Here is a 21,590-nt window from a genome sequence, read left to right as displayed (position 1 = left end):
TCTCTCTCTCCAGTTGCCCTATCTAATAAAGGCAAAAATGGCAGAAAAAATAAAACTACATTATTTCTAGATGAAATACCAATTTATGCATTGAGTTATGGTGGTAAAGGGTATTAAAAATCATATTATGTGCACTGTTAAAAATGTAATCTTAAAATGAATAAGGGTTCATTTTCACAATTTGAAATCAGAGCTCTTAGTTAAACATTTGATGTTTATCATTCTCTGTGCCTGGATTTCATACACAGCCATATCAAGCTTTAAGCGAGTATTTTATTCATGTTTTTATATTCTGTTGTTTTATGTGATGTTTTATCCTTTGTGCAGCATCTGTCAGAGTTTTTAGAAAGCGCTTATAAATAAAATGTATTATTATTATTATTATTATTATTTTTTTTTTTTTTTTTTTTTTAATAGTGCAGCAGTTCCTGAACCCCTGTGTAATGTGCATTGTGTGGATCTCAAATATAGCAAAGCAACACCTTTTTTTGAGTGTAATACAAAACAAAGCCATATGTGAGAGCTTAAATCTAACGAAACAGACCCATTCCAATGCAAGTTTGTGGTATGCTAATTTCATATACTACTGATCAGAGAGCACTTTTATCAATTTACTACTACTTTACTATTTCTCTCATGACACCTCTAGTGCTTGGTAATGTATTATTAAATAAGAGAATACATGAATAGAATGCACAAGCTCAAAGCTATTTGCAAAGAAATATGTGACGAATATCCTCAAATTTTCTAGAATGTTTCAAAATTCTCTTTACACACACAGTGACATGCTTTGAATCTTTAGACTCAGTGGCAACGTAACATAGAGGAAGCCGGTAATCACACTTGCTGAACACTACAGGTAGCTATTCCTGTATGGTAACGGGTTGGGTGATTTGAAATCACAGAGGAAAGGAAAATGATAGCCGGTAACAAGTAATTCTGAAAAAGAAATGTAGTCCAGGTTGAATCACGTTCCATTAAACTATGATGTTTATTCTGATGCTTTTTTGAGATACAATGTTAAGAATGTGATCACAGCTACGGTTGTGTATGTCCGTGGGATCTGGGGGATGTTATTAAAGAAAGCAAAACAATACTTTTTTAGTGAATCAAAGCATTTTAAAATAATTAAGCCATCAGAATTCTTTCAAATCAATAACACAAACCTGGCTGCTATAATTTCTTATTGGTTGATTTCTTTGAATTTGTCTTAGACATGATCTCAACTCTTCAGATTTTTCAAAACAACATTAATTTAGCAGGACATTCAGCATGACCGTCCAAAATGGACCCTGACCTTTGTGTGGCATTTACATGTTCTCCCTTAGAGTGTAGGTTTTTTCTCTGGATTCATGAGGTGAAGCAAAATAGAGACAGTGATAGTTTTTATGACCATAATCTACCTCTTTTATCCTCCTAATGGACAACAAATATGTCCAGATGTTTTATTCTGCCTCTGCTCAGAGCTTGCTGGGAATTCTCACAAATATTGATGAGCTGACCTGCAAAATGTTTCCATTTATTTATTGAGTTCTTGTACCATTTGGATCTTTAATCTCAAACAAAAACAGAATATATATATATATATATGAAGCAGGTGGCTTCTATGATATAACTCAGTTTGGGAAAATAGTTTTGTTCAAATGAATACGGGACTAGCAAAATAAAAACTGTTGTCCAACAGTGGCATCTAGTGATGGAAGCTGTGAACCTACTGTATATCTCAATCACTGTGAGAATTGTCTGTGAGTAGTCTCTAGGTGGAGACACTGGGCAACTACATAATGATTTATGTGGTAGGATGACAGTGCTAGAAATTTCTAGTGGCTCACAACTTCACCCCGTAAGCAGGATGCTGTTAACATGACATATCTCTCTGTAGTCATAGATGAACTATCTTAAACATGATTTGAGGAAGTCCACTTTTTATCACAGGAATCTGCAGCCAAACGCTGCTTACACTGAGCACACTGAGCCTTGTGGAAGTCATTTCTAATGTACAAGAGCAGATTTCAGGGAAGTAGCATCTGTCATGAAGAGGGTAAATGAGGACAGAGGACAAAGTTGAGGAAAATACCAGAAAAGGAGTAAAGGTCAGAACAAGCTGTTGGAAAACACAATGATGCTGACCGAGTTTTTGCCCTGCCTGCATCTTCCCTGCCTGTTCCGTGTCCTCTGTCGGGCACTGCAGAGGAGAAAGACAAATCAGCACTCTGCTCTCCACCTCGTCCCTCCCACCATCTCCCCACCTCTCTGTGTCGCTCCCACTTTGCCTCAGAAGTCATATATTCTGCAGTGCTCCTGCACGCTGATAGAAGCAACCACCACCATCTGTTTACCACCAAGCCCGACAAAGCAAGAGCAGGCAGACCGGAGCTGCTGTGTCATCCTTATCAGGAGGTAAGTCCTCTACAAGATGCTGCAGCTGCAGCCTGACTGAACAAGCTTGGTGTCAAATTAGGGAGAGGTGACCTATGCTAGAACATGCATGGACAGCGATGGACACATGTTATGAAAACAGAAGATTGTTAGTAATGCATAGTGTACAGACATTGGTGTCATTTATTAATTTAGGCTTTTCATGCGAAATGTAACCTTAGAAATATGATAATGTGTGATTTTTAAATAGTTGTTTTTCTTGTTTTTTGTTTTGTGTGTAGACCCCAGGAAGACTAGCAACCACAATGTGGAAGCTAATCCTAATACATAAAGAAGAAAGAAGAACGAAAGACAGAAAGAAAGAAAAGAAAAAGAAAAAAAGAGGAAAATAAAAAAAAAAGAAAAAATAAAGAAAAGATAGAAAAGAAAGAAAAGAAAGAAAGAAAGAAAAGAAGAAAGAAAGAAAGAAAGAAAGAAAGAAAGAAAGAAAGAAAGGACATACTTAATGTAACAAACAGAAATCAAACCAGCACAGAGAAAACGCCAGTCACCTTTCGCTCCGAATGATGCCCGGTCATTATGGCCACAGGTGGTTAGAGGAACTTAACCTTGTATGCTTGTGACGCAGCTACAAGCTTATACAGGAATTGTTCAGTTGTTCTTTTCAGTTTCCTTCGGTTTTTTTTTTTGTCTTTTGATGATGGCATGACCTCACACACTTGGAGAGTGTGAACCAGTTTCAGAAGCCCTGATATAAATGGATCATGGCTAATATGGCAAGTCACTGTAAGGCTTAAGACTGTGTATGTTTCATTGTGATCGATTCCCTTTGTAATCTGTTTTTATTTTTCCCTCTCTTATATTCATAGTTGGATGGGTGCTCCTCCATCATGTTCAAGTCTGTTTTAGTGTGTGGGATTCTTGGAGGTGAGACTTAATCCTGAGAAGTATTTCCACTCTATTATCTTCTGCTTGAGATTGGAAATATCTATTTTCACTCCTGACGTGTCCCTCTGTGTTCGCCTGCAGTCCTGCTGATCCAAGTGCAGTGTGAGCTGATCTCAGTGTGTGTGGAAGATGACAACGACCTGAGAATAGACTGCACGGTTGAGCCCAAGCCCAACAAGATCAACAGCTATGAGTTCTCCTGGACGGTTGGAACCAAACAATTCCTCATTAACACGAATGTGTCTGGTTCAGCAGCAGAGGGTGAGTTCAAAGACAGCTACGTTGAGGAGCTCCTACCTCACGGATACAGAATGACCCTGCCAGGCTACCTACAAAAACTCCCACACAACACCACCTACATCTGCAAAGTGTCTGGGGAGGGTGCCCACATCACCGTGGAGAAAGGTAGGTGTGAGTGTGTGTTGGTGTGAGGGAGTGAGAATTGGAATGATGCAGTGGGAGAAAAGTCAAGAGGATTTGTCAGTTGTTTTCATGCCACTTTTCGTCCTCTGCAGAACAACTTGCTCCGTGTTCAGCTGTGAGCCTGTTTCTGAAGAGCTCCTGCTCCTGGATCGTCTGCCTGCTGCTCTTCTTCTATCAAACACACAGCTAAAGAACACAAGCCAAAAAAAAAAAGAGCAGGCTTGTAACGCAACCACACCCATCTAACCACGCCCATGCATCTGCCCGCTTTCACGAACTCCTCCACAATAACACACACATGTTAAAGAGATGTTGTCAAAAGCATGCAGCTCTTTCTCCTATTCTTGTCTTCCTTCTAAGGGCACTGAAATAATGTTAGAGTTTTTCATAACTCGTATAAGAAAGGGCGACGAAGACTCAGAGGTGGTTCAGAGGCAAGTAAATGTTTTTGGCTTCAGGAGCTCACACATCTGTATGAGTATGTGAGTGACTTTCCATGTAAATAATTCTGTTGAAGCTGCTGCATTTGTGTTCAATAAAGGGATGCTTCTAGAATCAGTTGTTGTCTTGGTATTAATTCAGTGTTTATTATATTGGGACAGAAATTAGACAGAGATGAAGATTCAAACTTTTAAATGTAACTTTCAACAAAGATGCATTAAAAAACAAAGTGAGTCAGCATTGTGCAAAGACATTATAAGGATGTCGGTTATTATGGTGGTTGTGACATCATTTGTGTGTGTGTGTGTGTGTGTGTGTGTGTGTGTGTGTGTGTGTGTGTGTGTGTGTGTGTGTGTGTGTGTGTGTGTGTTTGTGTGTCTGTCTGTCTGTCTGTCTGTCTGTCTGTCTGTCTGTCTGTGTCCGTCTGCCCATCAGGCAGAACTCTGCCGTGCGCGATACAGAGATTAGAGGAGAATTGTGACCGCGCAACCATGTAGAAACAGAAATGACATCCTGTCATGTAAATAAGATAAATAACATTAGGCTATTTAGTCTGTTAAAGCTGCTGTTGGTAGTCGTGATGTAAACATCAGTCTGAGAGAGATTTCGAATGTCAACACTATCCCACTACCCCTCTCTGCTCCTGTATCCCTGCCCACAAAAGATCGTTGTGCACGTTCTATGATGAAGTAGTGGCTTCCCAGCTAATCAGGGCGACGTAGTGGGGCTCAACCAATCAGGATGGAGGATTGGAGATTAGCTATGATTGGTCCGTCAGAACGGGAAAGAGGGGAATAATAGCATTGCTTTATACAGAGGCATTGGAAAAACACAGAGTTTTCTCATAATCTCAAATCACTTCACTTACTGATGAGTACTGATTATGACCTTTGAAAGCAACGTTTTTTTGACACCATTCCTACCAACAGCAGCTTTAATAACAGAACAAGGTATAGACCTGATCTATGAGGGAGGTAACTTAAATTACTTCTGCTTTGATCTGGCGCTATACAGAAAATACAATTAATTTGACTTCCAAGGGTGGGCGGGTGCGCCCCCAATATAATGGTAGGGAAACACACTGTCCAGTATCAGGCTGAAGTCTTACACAGCATGCAGTATACAAGACCACAAGTAATGCATATACACACTTTAAAAACACATCATCCAGGCTAAAAATGCACACAGCTACAGGACCATAGAACAACTCTGCTCTTCAACCAGATAGGACAAATGGAGACAATTTTACAAACGACAGAACACTTACTGTTAAGTCTGACTCCTTTTAGCCTGACTCCATTTAGCTGAGACTATGTGGTCTGAGGCCATTTCATCTGAATTCTGACACATGATGAAGGTTTTGCAGAGATATGATGCTTTTTCATCAAAAAATAAACTTTTCAGGAAAAAGAGGCCTTGAACACAAAACACTCAAATACTAACTACATATCACCACAGCATGTGAGAAACATTCGTATGACGTGAATTTATTTTTTGAAGTTTGACTGCGATGGATTTTTTGACCTATACTGCAGCCAGCCACCAGGGGGCAGACACACTGCTGAAAGCCTCACCACCAGCCACCGGAACCTCTCCCCTGGGCCTCTCTCTGAGATCTGAGGATGTCCTAATATGTAAACCATGTCCATCTATGTTTGGTTTCTCTCCATCAAACAAACTAAATGACCCCTCACTCGATCACTTCTGGATCACTTCCGGTATTTGGTACATTCCCTTTCCTTAAAATGAAATGTTAGTTTGTTTCAGAAATGGTTTAAAGTGTCCCGTCGTTTTCAAAATTGTCTCCAACTTTGTAAAAGTGTTTTCATGTTTTGTAAATTTGTTTCTTAAATGTAAATTTGTTTTGGCCCTTGCTAAAAGTGTTTTGCTGATGTAATTTTGTTTTTAAAAAATGTAAAAATGTTTTCCAAAATGTACATTTGTCTCCAACTTTGTAAAGTGTTTCATCTTTTGTAAATGTGTTTTGTCCTTAAGGGCCACCGTACAGGGCCACCGTACAGACCCCCCTAGATACCCCCCTAATTCGCACAGATATAGCTATAATACCGTCTGTGGTATCACTGTTCTCGCCCGCTACGCTCAGCCTCTGAAAAGCACCTAGTGCTTCCAGCACATAAGGCCCCGAAATCACTAGCTCAACTCTTCTCTTCTGTTGCCCCTAATTGGTGGAATGAATTAGCCAACTCCATTCGATCTGCAGAGTCCCTCTCTACTTTCAAAAGACAGCTAAAGACCCAGCTCTTTAGGAAGCACTATGCACTTAGCTAGACTGTTCTCTACTGTTGTCCCCAGTGGCAGACCATGTCTTCCAGCTACAATTGACTCGCACTGTCCTGCTCTACTCTGGGAATCTGTGTTCAGCTCTTGAGTGACAGAGCACTTGGTTACTTTGGTCATTATTGTGGTGATGTTAATTGTTGATGAAGATAATGAGAGGTCTTAAATGGTTTGGTTGCTTCATTGTAGATGTTCCTTATTTTATTATATTATATTTTTTAATTCCTTATTTACTTTTGTGCATTGCCTTTACATTGCTTGGTAGTACCTGCACCCAAATTGACTTGAAGCACTTTGTTACCTTTACTGATCTTGTTTCTCTTGTCTAGATATTTTCTTGTGTTGTTCTTGTTCTCGTATGTACGTCGCTCTGGATAAAAGCATCTGCTAAATGACATTGTAACATTGTAACCATGTATCACTGTAGACCTCTAACAGGGATTGCTCACTGGTATTTGATAACATTCGCGAAACTGGCCATTCTTGACCTCCGGGGCTTTCCGTAGTTTTCAAAAACATCATGGCAGCTTCAAGAGGGAGCAGTAAAGAACCTGAACTATCGAAGGCGGAATACTTAAAACGTTATTTATCTGCTGGTGAAGATGAGGAAAAAATCAAAAGGGAAGCTCAAAAAGAAACGACGTAAGGTTCCTGGACAAGGGTGAGTCTGTGAGAGTATTTCATTCATGCTGTGGAGCACATACGATACGTGTGTGTGAGTGTTAGCTGTTGAGTTAGCTTGAGTCGGCATGACTTTTTAGCGCCTCTCGCTCCTGCTAACTTCTTGTTGAAAAATGTTTTTAACTCACTTGTTTCTTTAAATCAAGGCCTAAAAATAGTAGACGACGACATAGACTGGACAGCAGATGGTCAACCAGGACGAAGAGGTTGAAGAGGACGAAGAAGAGGCTCCAGTGGTAAGAACTTAAACCAGAAAACCTTGGCTAGCTTCAGGTTTTTCTTACATATTCAGACAGTTTCCTGGTTTTCCTACATATTCAGTAGTTTCCTGGTTTTTCTTGTTCAAGTGTAGATAATATAAGGCAGGGTGTCAAACTCATTTCAGTTCAGGGGCCACATACAGCCTAAGTTGATCTGAAGTGGGTCGGACCAGAAAAAATCACAACACAATAACCTACAAATAATGAAAAAAAAAAATTTTCCCCCTTTGTTTTGGTACAAAAAAGTACAAATACATTCTGAAAATGTTCACATTTTCTGAACTATGTTTTTGAAAAACAGCTGTTGTATTTTTCACCATGATGAGTCTCATAGTGCCGATAGTGGGGCAGAATATTTGACTCTTTAAGCCCTGAAACCTGCTGAGAACACACCAAACACACAGGTTACCCATTCATCTGACACAGAGTGTAATGTTTACATTAAAAGCAGAGATTATAATGAAGAAGGTAAAGTTTATTATTTTGGACCCCTCAGCTCCAGCAGGAACAGTTTGTTTGCTGGACAGTGTTGTATGCAGGGGTGTAGTGCTAGTGTTACTAGTTAGTGGATCATCTTATAGTGCTCTAAAAAGTCTTTATGAATCTCAACCTGATTATGCAAACAGCAAGTCATACCCCCAAAAAGTGCCTTTCAGGTGCGCTTAGTCAGCACTATGATTTTATGTGACCCCCAGAGGACAAATCTGAAATAGTAGTTACTTTTATTGAAAATTTGCAGTTAATGTCTTCTCTGTAATTTTTTCACTTTGCAAAGTTGTTTCGCGGGCCGGATTGGAACCTCTGGCGGACCAGTTTTGGCCCATGGGCCGCATGTTTGACACTCCTGATATAAGTACATGGCAACTGATAGAAACTTGGATTTAACATTTTTTATTTTTAAGCCTCAAAATCTTATTTATGGTGAAATAATTGCAGCTGTTTTTTGTTGAACTATGACTTCATTTATCTACTCATAATATCAGATATTAGTGCGATGTAAAACATTTTCTGTAAAATTACGGAATTCATTAAAATGTTACTGTCAAAGCAATATAATGCTGAGCCAGCTCATACATATGCATTAGTGGTTATATTTCTCTTATACAAGCAGAGTGTTAAAGACATGGCCCCATGGTGCATATTGAGACTTTTAAACGTAAACCAAAAACAGGTTCAGGTTACTTTATTTGTACCTGTAGGTAAACTTGTTTTGCAGTCAGTGAGATGTTAGGTCAATACAGAATTACAAGATAGATGTCAGACAGAACAAACTACTTAATGTGCAAAACATACAAAGATATCCTAAAACGAATCTAACACTAAAAATGGTAAAATTAATAGACATGATAAAAGTGCTAAAGGTTCCATTTAAAACGCATATCAGAGAACAGTCAACCCATAAAAAATGATAGAATCACATGAATAAATAAGACAATCTGGGCTGAAGTCTTAAAATTGGAGGCTGACTGTGTGAGAAAATAAATACTATTGCTATATTTATTCAGTCCGGCTTTTATGTAGGGTTTAACAATGTTATTACTTTACTTTTTACTATTATATTGATTTTAATATTGTTTTATTATTTTATAATTTTAACTGTTTGTTTTTTATTTATCTGCTAAGTTTTCTTGATATTTTTAGCCTTCGTTTTAGATTGAACTCTTATCCTTAACCTTCTTAAATGTATTTATTTTAACTATTTATATTCTTAATGTTAATTTGATGCTTTAACTTATTTTAATAACACATATTTTATTGTTGTTGGTGTGCCTTAGTCTCTATTAGTCATCTATTTATTTTTTCTAATATGTCTTGCCAATATTTTATTTCTGCTTCTTTTGTTTTCAACCACTGTAAAGCACTTTGGTTGTATTTGATTTGTATGAAAGGTGCAATATAAATAAGGCTTGATTGATCGATTGATGGTGGAGGCGACATAAAAATATGTATAAGGAAAAGTCTGATTGTTGTCAGTTATCAACCTCTCAACCCTCTCTTGAACCATCCTCTTGTGTTTGTCCGTTCAGATAGCTGAGGTGATTGATGAGAGACCAGATGACATCAAACAACTGGAAGCCTTCAGATCCAGCAACAGATGGAAAGTGATCGGAGGTAACTGTTATTTGTGAACAAATATCTTCGAGTGCCTGTACCGTGAATACATTTATTTACTTTAAGTTTTCCCTACTAACAGCTGAAGACGATGAGGACGAAGAAGGTGAGATAGAAGGAGACCAACAGCATCCAGAGGAATCAAGCAGGAGTCGCCATGATTCACCAGATATTTCACCAAAGAGAATGAGACATGATTCCCTCCCAGGAGAGGTCGCCATGACTCTCCTGACATTTCCCCCCCAAGGAGAGGCCGCCATGACTCTCCTGACCTGTCACCTCAGAGGAAATCAGGGAAGGTGCAAAGAAAAGGAAGCGGGTGAGAAGTAATTTTTGGAGCTAAACCTGGCCGAGTGGATTTTACCACTTCACAAACAACCAAAAACCTTAAAGTAGTGTTATTAAGCAAGTTAATCTGATTGGTGATAGAAGTGTATTTTTAATTATACCTGATGTGTATGTGATGTGTAGCACACAACCATTGCTTGATACTTGAGTGTTTGAAACAAAAAATAAATTTCTTCACTCATGTTCCTTGAATATTTTCAAAGAGGAGTTTACTCACGGTTAATGTTAATTATGCTAACAGTTCACCAGACTATTGATTACTTTTTTAATTAGATTTGTCCCCGCCCAAGAGGAAGGAAGAAAAGAAGGCTCAGAAAGGCATGATTCGGACTCCGACCAGTCACCCCACGTAAAGGCCTGTAAGGGAGAAGCTCCAGACTCTGACCAGTCCCCTCCAAGGAGGGCAAAAAAACAGAGGAGGTGTCTGATTCTGACCAGTCGCCACCAAGGAGGCGACCACAGAGTGGGAACAGTCTCTGATGGGTATTTGTCACCACCTCGTAGCCTGGCCAGTCAGAGGTTCAGCAAATTTGTTGGAAAGTGACCTAAATTTGATGTGCCTCAAAACTGCTGTTTGTATGTTGTGTCAAATACTCGTTCATACTGTTTGTACTGTTTCAGGGTACCAGATGCTCTCTGGTGGGAAGCAGGTCTCGTCTCCTGCAGATATTTTATAAGGAGAGCAGGAGGAGAACCGACGCAGAGAGAGAAACAACCAACCACTTGAAGGTTTCAGTTAGCTTTTCTCTTTGGAGATAACTTTTTCCTCCACAATACATATAATCAACTGAAGCGCTGTCTCATTCAGGTTCTCACATGTGTCTTTGTCTCAGTTTGATTTGGTATTCTAATGATGCAGTTGTTTCAAATGAAATATTATGCTTTATGTTCCTGTTATGGCTAGATGAATCTCGCAATGCACACGACAGTGTTCGAGACAAGAGCGGTAAACGGAGAGATTTGGAATCAGAGAGAGAAGAACAGAAGAGGAAAGCTGGAGAAAAAAGCTGCAAGGATGAGAAATACGCTCAGTGGGGAAAAGGGTAAGTCTGTATTTAAAGTGTTCATCATTAGAGAAAAGCAGTTTGTGACCACATTAAGACTCAAAGTGTGTTCTGTGCCATCTTGTCAACATTTGTTCACAGGTTGGCTCAGGGTCAGATGCAGCAGCAGAAACTTGACGATGCAGTACATGAGGCTCAGAAGCCTCTGGCTCGTCACTGCGATGATGAGGATCTTGACCGCATGTTGAGAGAGCAGGAAAGAGAGGGAGACCCCATGGCCGCCATGCTCAGACGGAAAAAAGACCGCAGTTCAAAAACAGGTTTGTGGGATTACATACTGTATGTGCACCTTGTTCCCTAAGTTGACTGAAATCTATTTTATTTAATTTGTCACACATTTCCCATGTATTTTAAGTTTTTTGTTGTTGCTTTTGCAGAGAAACCTCGATATAAAGGCCCGCCTCCTCCTCCAAACCGCTTCAATATTCTACCAGGTCATCGCTGGGATGGGTGTGACAGGTAAAGTTTGTGATAGTCAGTGACCAGCATTTAATATAAGGGATGCAGTTGTATGTCCTTTTTGAACTCACACACATCACAGCTGAAGTTGTAACTACTCTCTAAAATCTTATGATTTGCTTAATCCAAGAGTAACATTTTTTGGAGGAGTTGAGGATTTGATTGTAAGAGTAATGGTGTATTTTGGTTTGTGTGCCTCACAGGTCAAACGGTTTTGAACAGAAACGCTACATGCGGATGGCAGATAAAAAAGCTGTCCAGGACGCAGCTTATAAATGGAGCGTGGAGGACATGTAACGGCTAACCTGTGGATCAAAAGTGGAGCTGTAGAGCAGAGGCCAGAAGTTGATGAAGAAAATATCTACTGTTGAAAGAAGTGCTAAGAAGACATGTAAACTCAAAAGACTAGAGTTTTCGAATTCAGAGGACAATCAAGCTTTTAAAGCAGCTTGACTGTACAATGAACATCAGGTTATAACAAGCTGATAGACTACATCATTAACTGTACATAGCAGTGAAGTGATTTCTATTTGATTCTTAAGTGACAGCGTCTTTATGATTTTGTAATAACTACTTCAATTTTGAGCCAGAAAGATGTTTTTCATTGTTTTATTAAATATTTTTTTGTAATTGTGTGTCACCTGACTTCATTTAACACACTGGGATTTTCAATCAACAGCATACTCAACCAGATAAAGAATAATTTGGGATATTCATTTTTGTACTTTCATGGGCACCTGGAGGAATAAACCTCATTAGTTATATCACAGTCAAGTACTTATTTGGAGGGTTGCTGTAATACTCAGGCTTAAGAGTCAAAATTCCAAAACAAGTTTAGTATCAAGCAAATGTTGGGTTCATACATCACCTCAAACAAACAGAAACTGCTGCTCATGGTCTGATGGGCCATCGTATAATAAAGTGTACTGCTGTTTTACAGAAAGGATTACAGAGTAGACAGAACATCAATACACTATGATCAGAGTTGATTGAATATAGTGAGGAAAAAAATAAGCGAATTCATATTTGTCACTTTTTTTTTGTAATTTAAAATGTAGTTCCTGTGTTGTTTTTTGAAGTGTTCCTTCAATCCCTTATGTAGGTTGTGAGAGAGACACCAACTACCTGAAATATATGGCATTTAAAATAGGTAGTTATAAAGGAGTGGCTAATTGTTTTGTTCACTTTTTTGATGTTCAGTTCCTGTGTTGGTATTTTGGTGCCCCGTGCAGTGAGAGCACTGCAGTACTTATCTCTATCATATTTTTCCAAGTATACAAAGTAACTAATGAAATGGTCAAATGGTACAGATTGCCTTGTTTTATTTTGTAGAATATGATTAAATACATTTTATTTTCCCCGTTTTCTCAGGATAACAAGTTAATTTTCCCTTTATCTTGAGATGATGAAGCTTGTTATCTTGAGATCTCTACTTATTTTTCTCTTGATATTGGGATCATTTATTGTTAGTTTTATCCAGAGAATGAAGCTCGTTTTTTGTGTTTATTGATCTTCAACCTGTAAGATAAATATCTCATTACAAAATTTATTTTTATTCTTCACTGATGCAAAATCTCAAAAAAAAATTAAAATCTAAACAATTTTTGGGAAAAAACTAAACAATTAAATAAACTGAAAACAGGCTTTAACTATTACCTGAAATTGCCTGGTTACCATATATATAAAATTGCTTCTTTTAGCCCTGAATGTACATAATTAAATACAATTTTATTTTCTCAGTTTTCTTGAGATCTCGACTTATTTTTCTCGTTATCTTCAGAAAACCACGCTTGTTTTCTTGAGATAATGAGAAAAATAAGTTGAGATCTCTAGCAAACAAGTTATATTAATTTACCTTGAGAAAAATGAAAAACATTTTCTTGCAGCCATGTAGGATAAGGGCCACTGAAAAAAAAAAAAAAAGGTCAAAGCTGCTGTGAGGAACTTTTAGCTTGTATTGATTCTGGTGCCCCTTTGTGGACAAAGTTCAACCTCTTATCTCTTGTCCTGTACATGCAAATAAGTGTATTCTGATAATAACCTCATCCTGTTGTCTTTTAACATATAGATTTATCGCACAATGTGATTATTTGCAATGAAAACAGCCACCAAAGGGTGTTTCTAAAGCAAGATGTCAATCATCGGTTCTGACACCTACCCCCTAAGATCTGTTTTTCAGGCATTAAAATGACAACAGAGAAGGTATCAGTGTTGTTGTAGATGGATTTGTTTGCTTTTGAGGGTCATAAAGAGGCATCAGTATCAGTTTCAGTCTGTTTCTCAGCCAGTCAAAAACTCCTCATAGTGCCTTTAAATTATTATTATTATTATTATTATTATTATTATTATTATTATTATTAATAAGGAAAAGTGGCCCTTATCCTCTTCCGTACTTCCCTTGCAAGAGTCGATTCCGTCAACTGTAATCGAGGAGGTAGGAACCTTTCCAAGTGACGGTTAGAATTTGTTGCAGCACGGTATGTTTTTGTGATGCACGCGCTACAGGAGTTGGTGGAATTCGAATGTGGGAACTAAACTCCCAGTGAATGAGTTAAAATAACCAGAAGGTCGTTATATTCAACTCTTGAATTGTAAAAGAAGACTTGGTTCTTCATTTATACTCATCAGGGGGTAAGATGGTGGACTGGAGTCCGATAGCGAAGGTGTACGACCCGCTGAAAGCTGGCAGCATCGACAGCACGGACGTGGAGCCCCATGATCGGGCGGTATGGAGAGCTATGTGTGCCCGATACAAGCCCAACAAAGGTGTCGTTGGAGATCCGCTGCTCACCCTGTTTGTGGCCCGTCTGAACCCACAGACTACAGAGGACAAACTGCACCAAGTGTTCTCCAAGTACGGGGACATCATGCGTCTCCGGCTGGTCCGGGACATCGTCACTGGTTTCTCCAAAGGGTACGCCTTCATTGAATACAAGGAGGAACGGTCTATCGTCCGGGCCCGCCGGGACGCCAACAAGCTGGTAGTCGACCAGCATGAAGTGTTTGTGGATTTTGAACAGGAGAGGACTCTCAAAGGATGGGTCCCGAGGCGGCTTGGTGGCGGTCAGGGAGGGAAGAAAGAGTCCGGACAGCTGCGGTTCGGCGGCAGGGACAGACCTTTTCGCAAACCCATTAACCTCGTGGTCGGTCCGGTGCAGGAGCGAGGTGGAGGTGGTGGTGGTGGTGGTGGTGGTGGTGGTGGTGGTGGTGGTGGTGGGGCTGGATGGAGGGAGTGGGACAGACAAGGAGGGAGAGACAGAGAGGACCGGGATCGACACAGAGAGGCTGAGTGGGGCAGTAGAGGAAGAAGGGATGATAGGGACAGAGGCAGAGAGAGGGATGACCGCAGACACAGAGACAGTGGCAGCAGGCACCGGGACAGGAGATGACCCCACAGCACTGATGTCAATATGTGACCATCAACAACTACCTGCCTCAGTTTTGGGGAGTTAAGAAGAGACTCTGGGTGGTTTGCACGTGGAAACTAAGCTTCTCGATCATATATGGCCTCCTCGGTTTATCAGACTGTATGAGGTCATGTGTATTTGATACTCTGGACCAGGGGTTTCCAAACTTTTCAGCCTGCAACCCCCAAATATAGGTGCCAAAGACTCGCGACCCCCACTGTCCCTTAAATGTCGCTTTATATTTCATTTAGCTGGTCTTGCAGAAAATAAATGAACCGGCTGCTACTCAGGCTTTTGTTTAGTAACTGTTAACTAACCCTAACCTCAGGAGTTCCGTGTCAACAAGGAACAAAAAAAACTTCACAATAATGGTTTAAAGGCCTGTGAGGAGTTTAAAACTGGCTGAGAAACAGACTGAAAATGATAGCGATGCCTCTTAAAGACCTTCAATATCAAACAAGACCATCAGCAACAACACTAACACCTTCTCTGTTGTCATTTTGAGTGGCTGAAACCGCCCTGAGGGGGTAGGTGTCAGACCAGATGATGGACATCTCACTTCAGAAAAAGCATTTATTTGACTGTTTACATGGAAAATATTCTCATTCCCTGATAAAGTTGACTGTTAAAAGACAACAGGATGAGGTTTTTGTTGAAAACACTACTTTTGCATGTATAGCACAAGAGATAAGAGGTATCACTTTGTCCACAAGGGGGCGCCAGAATCAATACAAAACAAAAGTTCCTCACAGCAGCTTTAAATATGACATTTGAGACAATTAAAATATATATTAAAAATTCTGGAAGACATCTCAAGACCCCCCAATAGTGTATCGCAACCCCCCAGAGGGTCCTGACCTATGGTCCTGACCCACACTTGAGGAACCCCTGCTCTGGACTATGTGGTATTGGGATGTTAACTTGAAGTGGCCATATGCAGCTGGTAGTATTAAAAGATCTCACAAAGAAATGTAACATATAACATGCTTTAGTTGTTTGAATTGAGCAGTAAAATATAATGACATATTTATCATTTCATCATCCATTACAATGCTGGATTTTTTTTCCTTCATAAGATTGTCAGTGCCAGGGAAGCCTTTCAGGAAGTGAATCCTGCTTAAGTTCATAAATGTTCACATTTTTATTGTCACTTGAAGAGTTGGCTCCTGTTACATAAATCACATTTTCTCTCTAAACAGCGTGATGATTCAGACACAGATTAAACAGAATTGAAACAATTTTTACAGTTATTTTTTTTTAAACATTTTGACATATAGTCCTGTCTTTCTTATACTCTCAATTTTAAGTATGAAGACTTTTTGAGCATCCACTGGTTTGTGTACGATTGGCTCTAAACATGTGGAATGAAAACAAAATAAAAGCTATTTTTTGCTTAAAGTGTCCTCTATTGTTATTGTCTCTGGATGCATTTTGCTCTGAAAGAGGCTGATACACATATTTTTTTAAAGCTCAGCCACCAGCAAGCTTGAACAGTTAGTGATTCAAAGCAAGCAATAAATATAGCGGTCACAATTTTGTATTCGGAAAACTTCTACTCCATTATGTTCCATTAAAGCCTCCTAATCTGTTATTTTGTTAGCTAATGGATTTAGGGAATGTGTTTTCCACAGAACTCAGGAAGTCAATCTCTAAATAGTTTGAATGTATTTGAACTGACTCCATGTCTTCTTCTTCTGGTGTCTCAGCTGATCCCTGCCCTCGCCCATTGAGGCAGATGATGTTTCACTTGTGAGTCACTCAGGGGATTGTTTTCTCCCACAAGTATGCCTGAAGTCATCGATATAAAATGTTAAAGGTCTGCTGTTAGCATTAGCCTGTGAGATCTTTGTCTGCATCATTGATCCATTAGCTCATCGGCCACAGCAGCTGCTGGGAAGTTTATCACCTGTCACCTAAGAAGAAGCTTAACCTGATAGAAGAGTGAGATGGAAAGATCTCATTCCTTGGTAACACTTATGTCAAAGAGTAAACATTAGCAAATTTAAAATGTGGTTATTAGTGCTTTTTGATCAAAAAATGAATAAAGAAAATACATATAAACACTAGACTGCATGTAGTTAGAGAAAGAACTGACACAAACTTTTAACATTCATTTAAAGTCCAAACTGAAGAAGCGATCAAAAGTAAGATGCTCTGTGTATGAGACAAGACAACAAAATTAATGCAGATACATCTATTAACTACACAAAAAAAAGCATGTTAGTTTCATCATTTTTACTTCTGTGCTCTATTTTGTACAAACAGTGTTTGATTTATGTCTATGTGGTAAAACTAGACACTCTATGTAGCCCCCTATGTCTATTGTTGATATCTCTGTGTTGGTAGTGTAAATAAATTGCAATTTTTAAGCTCACAGATGGGCTAGAAACTTGTCAAACATATATAAAGGACACATGAAAAGCTGATTTATTGCTCAGATGTCATGTTTGGATGTCCAGAAGAGGCTGCCCTCATCCTGCCAGCACACCTGGAGTTCATGATGGGCCATCCTGGGTAAGTCTCTCTTTGGACTGTGCTAAACTCGATCCTGTGAACCAAGACAAAACACACACTGATGAGCATTCTTTTAAATCAGCCTATAGCAACAGGTGATATTGACAGACAGACCTGAATGCAGGGTTGATGCCGATGTTGTCCGGCTGTGGGAGGGCAGGTGTTCGCCTTCTGTAGCAGGAGGCCGGAGGAGGGAAATCTTTCTGATACTGAGACAGCATCTCTAATGCATGCTGTTCTTCTTTTACAGCTGTCTGATCTCGCTTGTCCTCCAGTGTTTCCCTGTCCCTGCTGCTGTTTCCTCTTCCTGTTTGTCTCGAGGCTGTGGGAGAGGAATGATGGGTCTCCCGCTGTGTGTTCTGAGCGTCACGGTCTCCTGAGTGGAAATCATACCCATGGTAGAGATTTCATATCACAGACAGTAATGACACATCTTTAAAACTGGAGGCCATATCTGGAATAGCCATTATTACTCACACTGACAGACTTCCACCTCCTCAAGTTTTCTATCTTAATCAAAGCATTATAGTTCAAGTTCGACCTTGTATCATCACATGTAGTATCTACTATTCTTTATATTTTAAAGTGTATTTACTCCAGAAGATAAATACCTCAATATCATCCATGGTAGTTATTGATACAAGTCTGATTGAAGTTTGATAATTACTGTGATTAAAATTTTATGTTTTTTATAGTTAACTCATGATTAGAATGAAGTCTCCACTCTTACTAATCTGAATTCTACTTTCTCACTTAGTCTTAAAAAATGCTAAAAGTAGATATTTTACCATCACCAATATATGTTTTCTATTTTACATTAAAAATGCGTTAATATCACAATTTAGTTTAAGACAATGTTGTAACTATGTCACAGTTTCACTGAGTTGTCCTTCAACAAAGACGAAAAACAGATAAGCTACTTTGCCCTCTCCCAAAACGTTTCAAAACATGCTCAAACAAAATGACCCACTAAAGACAACCCATCATGAGCATGCTTGTTTTCAGCTGTGACACACTCATAAATTCAGAGAAACACTATAAACAGCTTGTCTAAAACAGATAAGTTGAGTTTACTGTCTGGTTGAGATAAGAGCGCAGACCTTTGCCTTTGTCGCGTTGTGAGGTTGGTCGAAAGCAGAAAGCTTCATGAGATGTCGTCTCCATCTTAGCAGGAGTGTCTGGGTAGAGGAGGAACCCTGGGGACATGAAAGAGTGTCTGAATACAAACATACAAGGTCTTCTATTTCTGAAAGTATTGCATTTAAACAAAGTAGGATACATGTTTGAACAGAGACCATTTTTAGAGTTAAAAACTGTGTTGTTTCCAAAGCCATTTCATTTTATCAAACAAGTTCGGAGTAATTCAGGTTGAAAACCATCACAGCAGGTGTGTCTTTAATATTTTCTGAACTCATTCAAATAAGGATGTTTTCACTTTAGTTGGAGAACAGGATACCCCCGAGTTGATGGATTATTCCAGTTGTATATGTTGTTTTAGCTGTGACTCATATTGGCCCCTTCACTGTGACATAACTGCAATAAAAGTGCTACCAAAGCATTCACAACAAAAAGGTATCTATGATAGAGAAATACATCAAGAAAAGGGACACCGACATAGTAATAATTTAGATTCTTTCTGTTTTGTTACAGTGCTATTCTAGACATTTGATCTTCTTAATCCTCCACCATACAAACTCTCTGTTTCTTCAGTCAACTGTTCCTTATGATGGCCAAAAGCCTTCAAATCCATAACACAATACAGATCAATTTCCACAACAGATGTATTTAAATGTCTTCAAAAGCATTAAGGTCCATTAGGGAAGTCGATGCGAGGATTCTAAAGTGTTAAATACTTACCCGCCAATGATGGTGGTTCTCCCTTATAGGGTCGACTGGGCAGAAATAGTTCATGATGGCGACGAGGGTGTCGTAGGTTAAAATTTTGGATGAACATTTGTCTGTTGGCTCACAAGCATCACCAGCAGCTCTGAATTTGGGGCGTCTGGCACAGTAAAAGCTGTAGAAACAGAGGCTCAGTGTGTACAGAACAGCTGATATTTAAAGCAGTTGTTGGAAGCCTGAAAGTGCCATAATTATTTTCATTTTCCCAAATAAATACCGATTACAGCTCTTAAAAAGCCTGAAAAGGTTATTTTCTGTATCACTTACCTCGCATGTACAAAATTCTAGGATGTGGTCCAGTTCTGTATAGTTTTGGCATACGGTCTACACTATGGGTCTACATCTTTCTGAACAGCGTGTACGATCTGTATGTGTGAGAATAAACAGGGAGCTACTTAAAGTTTGTTTACTTCAGTAGTCATGGCTTCTATTCTTCTACAGTGAGTGACAGATACAGTAGTTAACAACCCAGACAATAAAGCCGCTGGACCACCAACAGAGGGCTGAAACTTTGTAACAGCTTAGAGAAAGCTGGTTCTAAAAAGGAACATGGTTTTCTATGAAAAGATTTTTGGGGTAAGCAAAAGGAAAAAACGTACTAAACATCTTCAGTAAGTTTTTGAGCTGAGGTCTAAAATGTCATGTTTTGAATCAGTGACTCAAGTAAAAATGTTCAGTAGCGAGTGTAATGGTGTTAAACTAGACCCAGACACACAAACCACTCTGTCAAAAAAAAGAATACATGTTGTGTAGTCAGTGGTTGCCCCAGAGCATTTGGCCAGCACTCAGCAATGCTCTGTGCCTCTCAGTGTTCAGCTGGCAAACATCCCAGTTATATTTCTCTCACATTAGAGGGCCTGTTTCAGCCTGTAACCTTTCAGCAGGGAACCTCAGACTTGTGTACTCACACATAAATCATTTAAGCTAATGCATTTCAAAGAATTCGGTAGTGGGAATGTTCCTTCAAACAGTTGTTTGAGCGTGAGCTTGAATCTGAAGTCAGTATGTGTTGTAGACTGGAGGAGGAACAGCATAACTTTTTACCTTATCTGTTACATATGAGGAGTATTGTGTGTACTTATTCTCACCAGAGAATGTCAGGCTTATTATGATTATATCCTGCTGACTGAAGTGACAACTCATCACAAAATTAAAGATAAGACTCAAATCCTATGTTGTAACATCAACTTTTTTCATTCTTTCAATTGGAGTTAGTTGGTTGGTATTTCAACCTGATGCGATCTGGATGGAATCAAGTAGGCCTAATATCAGGTTCCTTCAGGTGTGGGTCTCTTAAAGTTCTTCTATCGTTTGATTACATTGTTATGACATTTTCAGTCCATTGATCAAACTCTAATAATGCTGAAGCCTTCCCGTTGCAGTTACTTCAATTATTTCAGTGTTTGCACTTGAGTTGCCACGCAAACCAGCATAAATCATAGTGTTGATAATTCTGACTGACACCTTATCTAACTAACAGCATAGACTTTCAGTTGTACTGACATGTCCTGCTTCTTTTAAACAGTGAGGCCATAAAATGTTAGCAAAATATAAAGCTCCTATAGGCTACTGCGTTGTTTTCTTTGCCATAGTATCTTTATTGAAGTTTATAACCACAATAATACAGCTTTATCATTAATCATTTTCCACTTTCACAGCTGCATGGCTGTATCTCAAGGCTTAACAAATGGACAATCAAGACAATAACAACTAAACAAAAATGAAATAATAATAATAATAATAATAATAATAATAATAATAATAATAATAATAATAATAATAATAATAATAGAATGAACAAAGCTTCTCTAAATCAAACAAGGCTATTTTAATAATAAAAATAAGAAGAAGAAGAAGAAGAAGAAGAAGAAGAAGAAGAAGAAGAAGAAGAAGAAGAAGAAGAAGAAAATAATAGTAATAATAATAATAATAATAATAATAATAATAATAATAATAATAATAATAATAAAAATAGAATGAACAAGGCTTCTCTAAATCAAACCAGGCTATTCAATTTGAAAGAAATAAAATCAAGGTCAGTTGGCATATACTAAGACAAAATGAAATAATCTGCATTTCTAAATGGATTTTGGGACTGCAGTGCTGGATTGTTTTTTTAACATAATGAATGAAGGGTTTCCAGTTTTTTTCAAAATCATGTTCTTTGGCTTTCTGGCTACTGCATTGTTAACCAATTTTAAGTTTTTTTTTACATTTTTTATGTACTGTATTGCACATACAAAATAACAAAAAAACCATTACTGATCAATAACAAGAGCCAAGATATAACAGGTAAATTGAATAATAATAATCACTCACTTTGGTGACATGTATTGTGCAGGAGGAGCCAAACA

At 38.7% G+C, this 21,590-nt stretch overlaps 3 protein-coding genes across 3 annotated transcripts; 2 read left to right on the top strand and 1 right to left on the bottom strand.

Annotated features, from left to right (window-relative positions):
- Positions 1-6,948: 6,948 nt before the first annotated feature.
- bud13 (BUD13 homolog) lies at positions 6,949-12,043 on the top strand. The gene is given in 15 exon segments (XM_034684570.1): positions 6,949-7,096; positions 7,098-7,158; positions 7,317-7,348; positions 7,350-7,406; positions 9,458-9,542; positions 9,625-9,740; positions 9,743-9,934; positions 10,183-10,296; positions 10,299-10,364; positions 10,366-10,396; positions 10,503-10,619; positions 10,795-10,933; positions 11,036-11,214; positions 11,332-11,413; positions 11,617-12,043. Coding segments are annotated over 15 exon segments (1,452 nt in total). The 5' UTR covers positions 6,949-7,009; the 3' UTR covers positions 11,711-12,043.
- A 1,796-nt stretch (positions 12,044-13,839) lies between these two features.
- Positions 13,840-16,218, top strand: snrnp35 (small nuclear ribonucleoprotein 35 (U11/U12)). Its single transcript, XM_034684631.1, has one exon. It carries the CDS (start codon positions 14,050-14,052, stop codon positions 14,800-14,802), a length of 753 nt encoding a protein of 250 aa, XP_034540522.1. The 5' UTR covers positions 13,840-14,049; the 3' UTR covers positions 14,803-16,218.
- Positions 16,219-17,059: 841 nt separating this feature from the next.
- si:dkeyp-69c1.9 lies at positions 17,060-21,578 on the bottom strand. The gene is made up of 5 exons (XM_034684498.1): positions 21,556-21,578; positions 19,192-19,351; positions 18,435-18,530; positions 17,449-17,710; positions 17,060-17,368 (listed from the first exon to the last, which is right to left on the bottom strand). The coding sequence occupies exons 2-5, from the start codon at positions 19,286-19,288 to the stop codon at positions 17,248-17,250; spliced, it is 576 nt and encodes a 191-aa protein (XP_034540389.1). The 5' UTR covers positions 19,289-19,351; positions 21,556-21,578; the 3' UTR covers positions 17,060-17,247.
- Between the last annotated feature and the right edge of the window lie 12 nt (positions 21,579-21,590).

Source organism: Notolabrus celidotus, chromosome 5 (genome assembly GCF_009762535.1).
Source record: "Notolabrus celidotus isolate fNotCel1 chromosome 5, fNotCel1.pri, whole genome shotgun sequence".
In the NCBI taxonomy this organism is placed as follows: Eukaryota; Metazoa; Chordata; class Actinopteri; order Labriformes; family Labridae; genus Notolabrus; species Notolabrus celidotus.
Note: the sequence above shows the minus strand (reverse complement) of the source record. Positions and strands in the feature narration are given on the sequence as shown.

What these genes read in the sequence shown, in the direction of transcription:
- snrnp35 (XM_034684631.1), top strand. Translation starts at nt 14,050, where the DNA reads ATGGTGGACTGGAGTCCGATAGCGAAGGTGTACGACCCGCTGAAAGCT.
- si:dkeyp-69c1.9 (XM_034684498.1), bottom strand. Translation starts at nt 19,288, where the DNA reads ATGTTCATCCAAAATTTTAACCTACGACACCCTCGTCGCCATCATGAA. An exon ending in AGAACCACCATCATTGGCGG is followed by an intron (nt 18,531 to 19,191) that starts GTAAGTATTTAA and finishes TCATGTCCCCAG; the next exon opens with GGTTCCTCCTCTACCCAGAC. An exon ending in GGCATCAACCCTGCATTCAG is followed by an intron (nt 17,369 to 17,448) that starts GTCTGTCTGTCA and finishes CTTGGTTCACAG; the next exon opens with GATCGAGTTTAGCACAGTCC.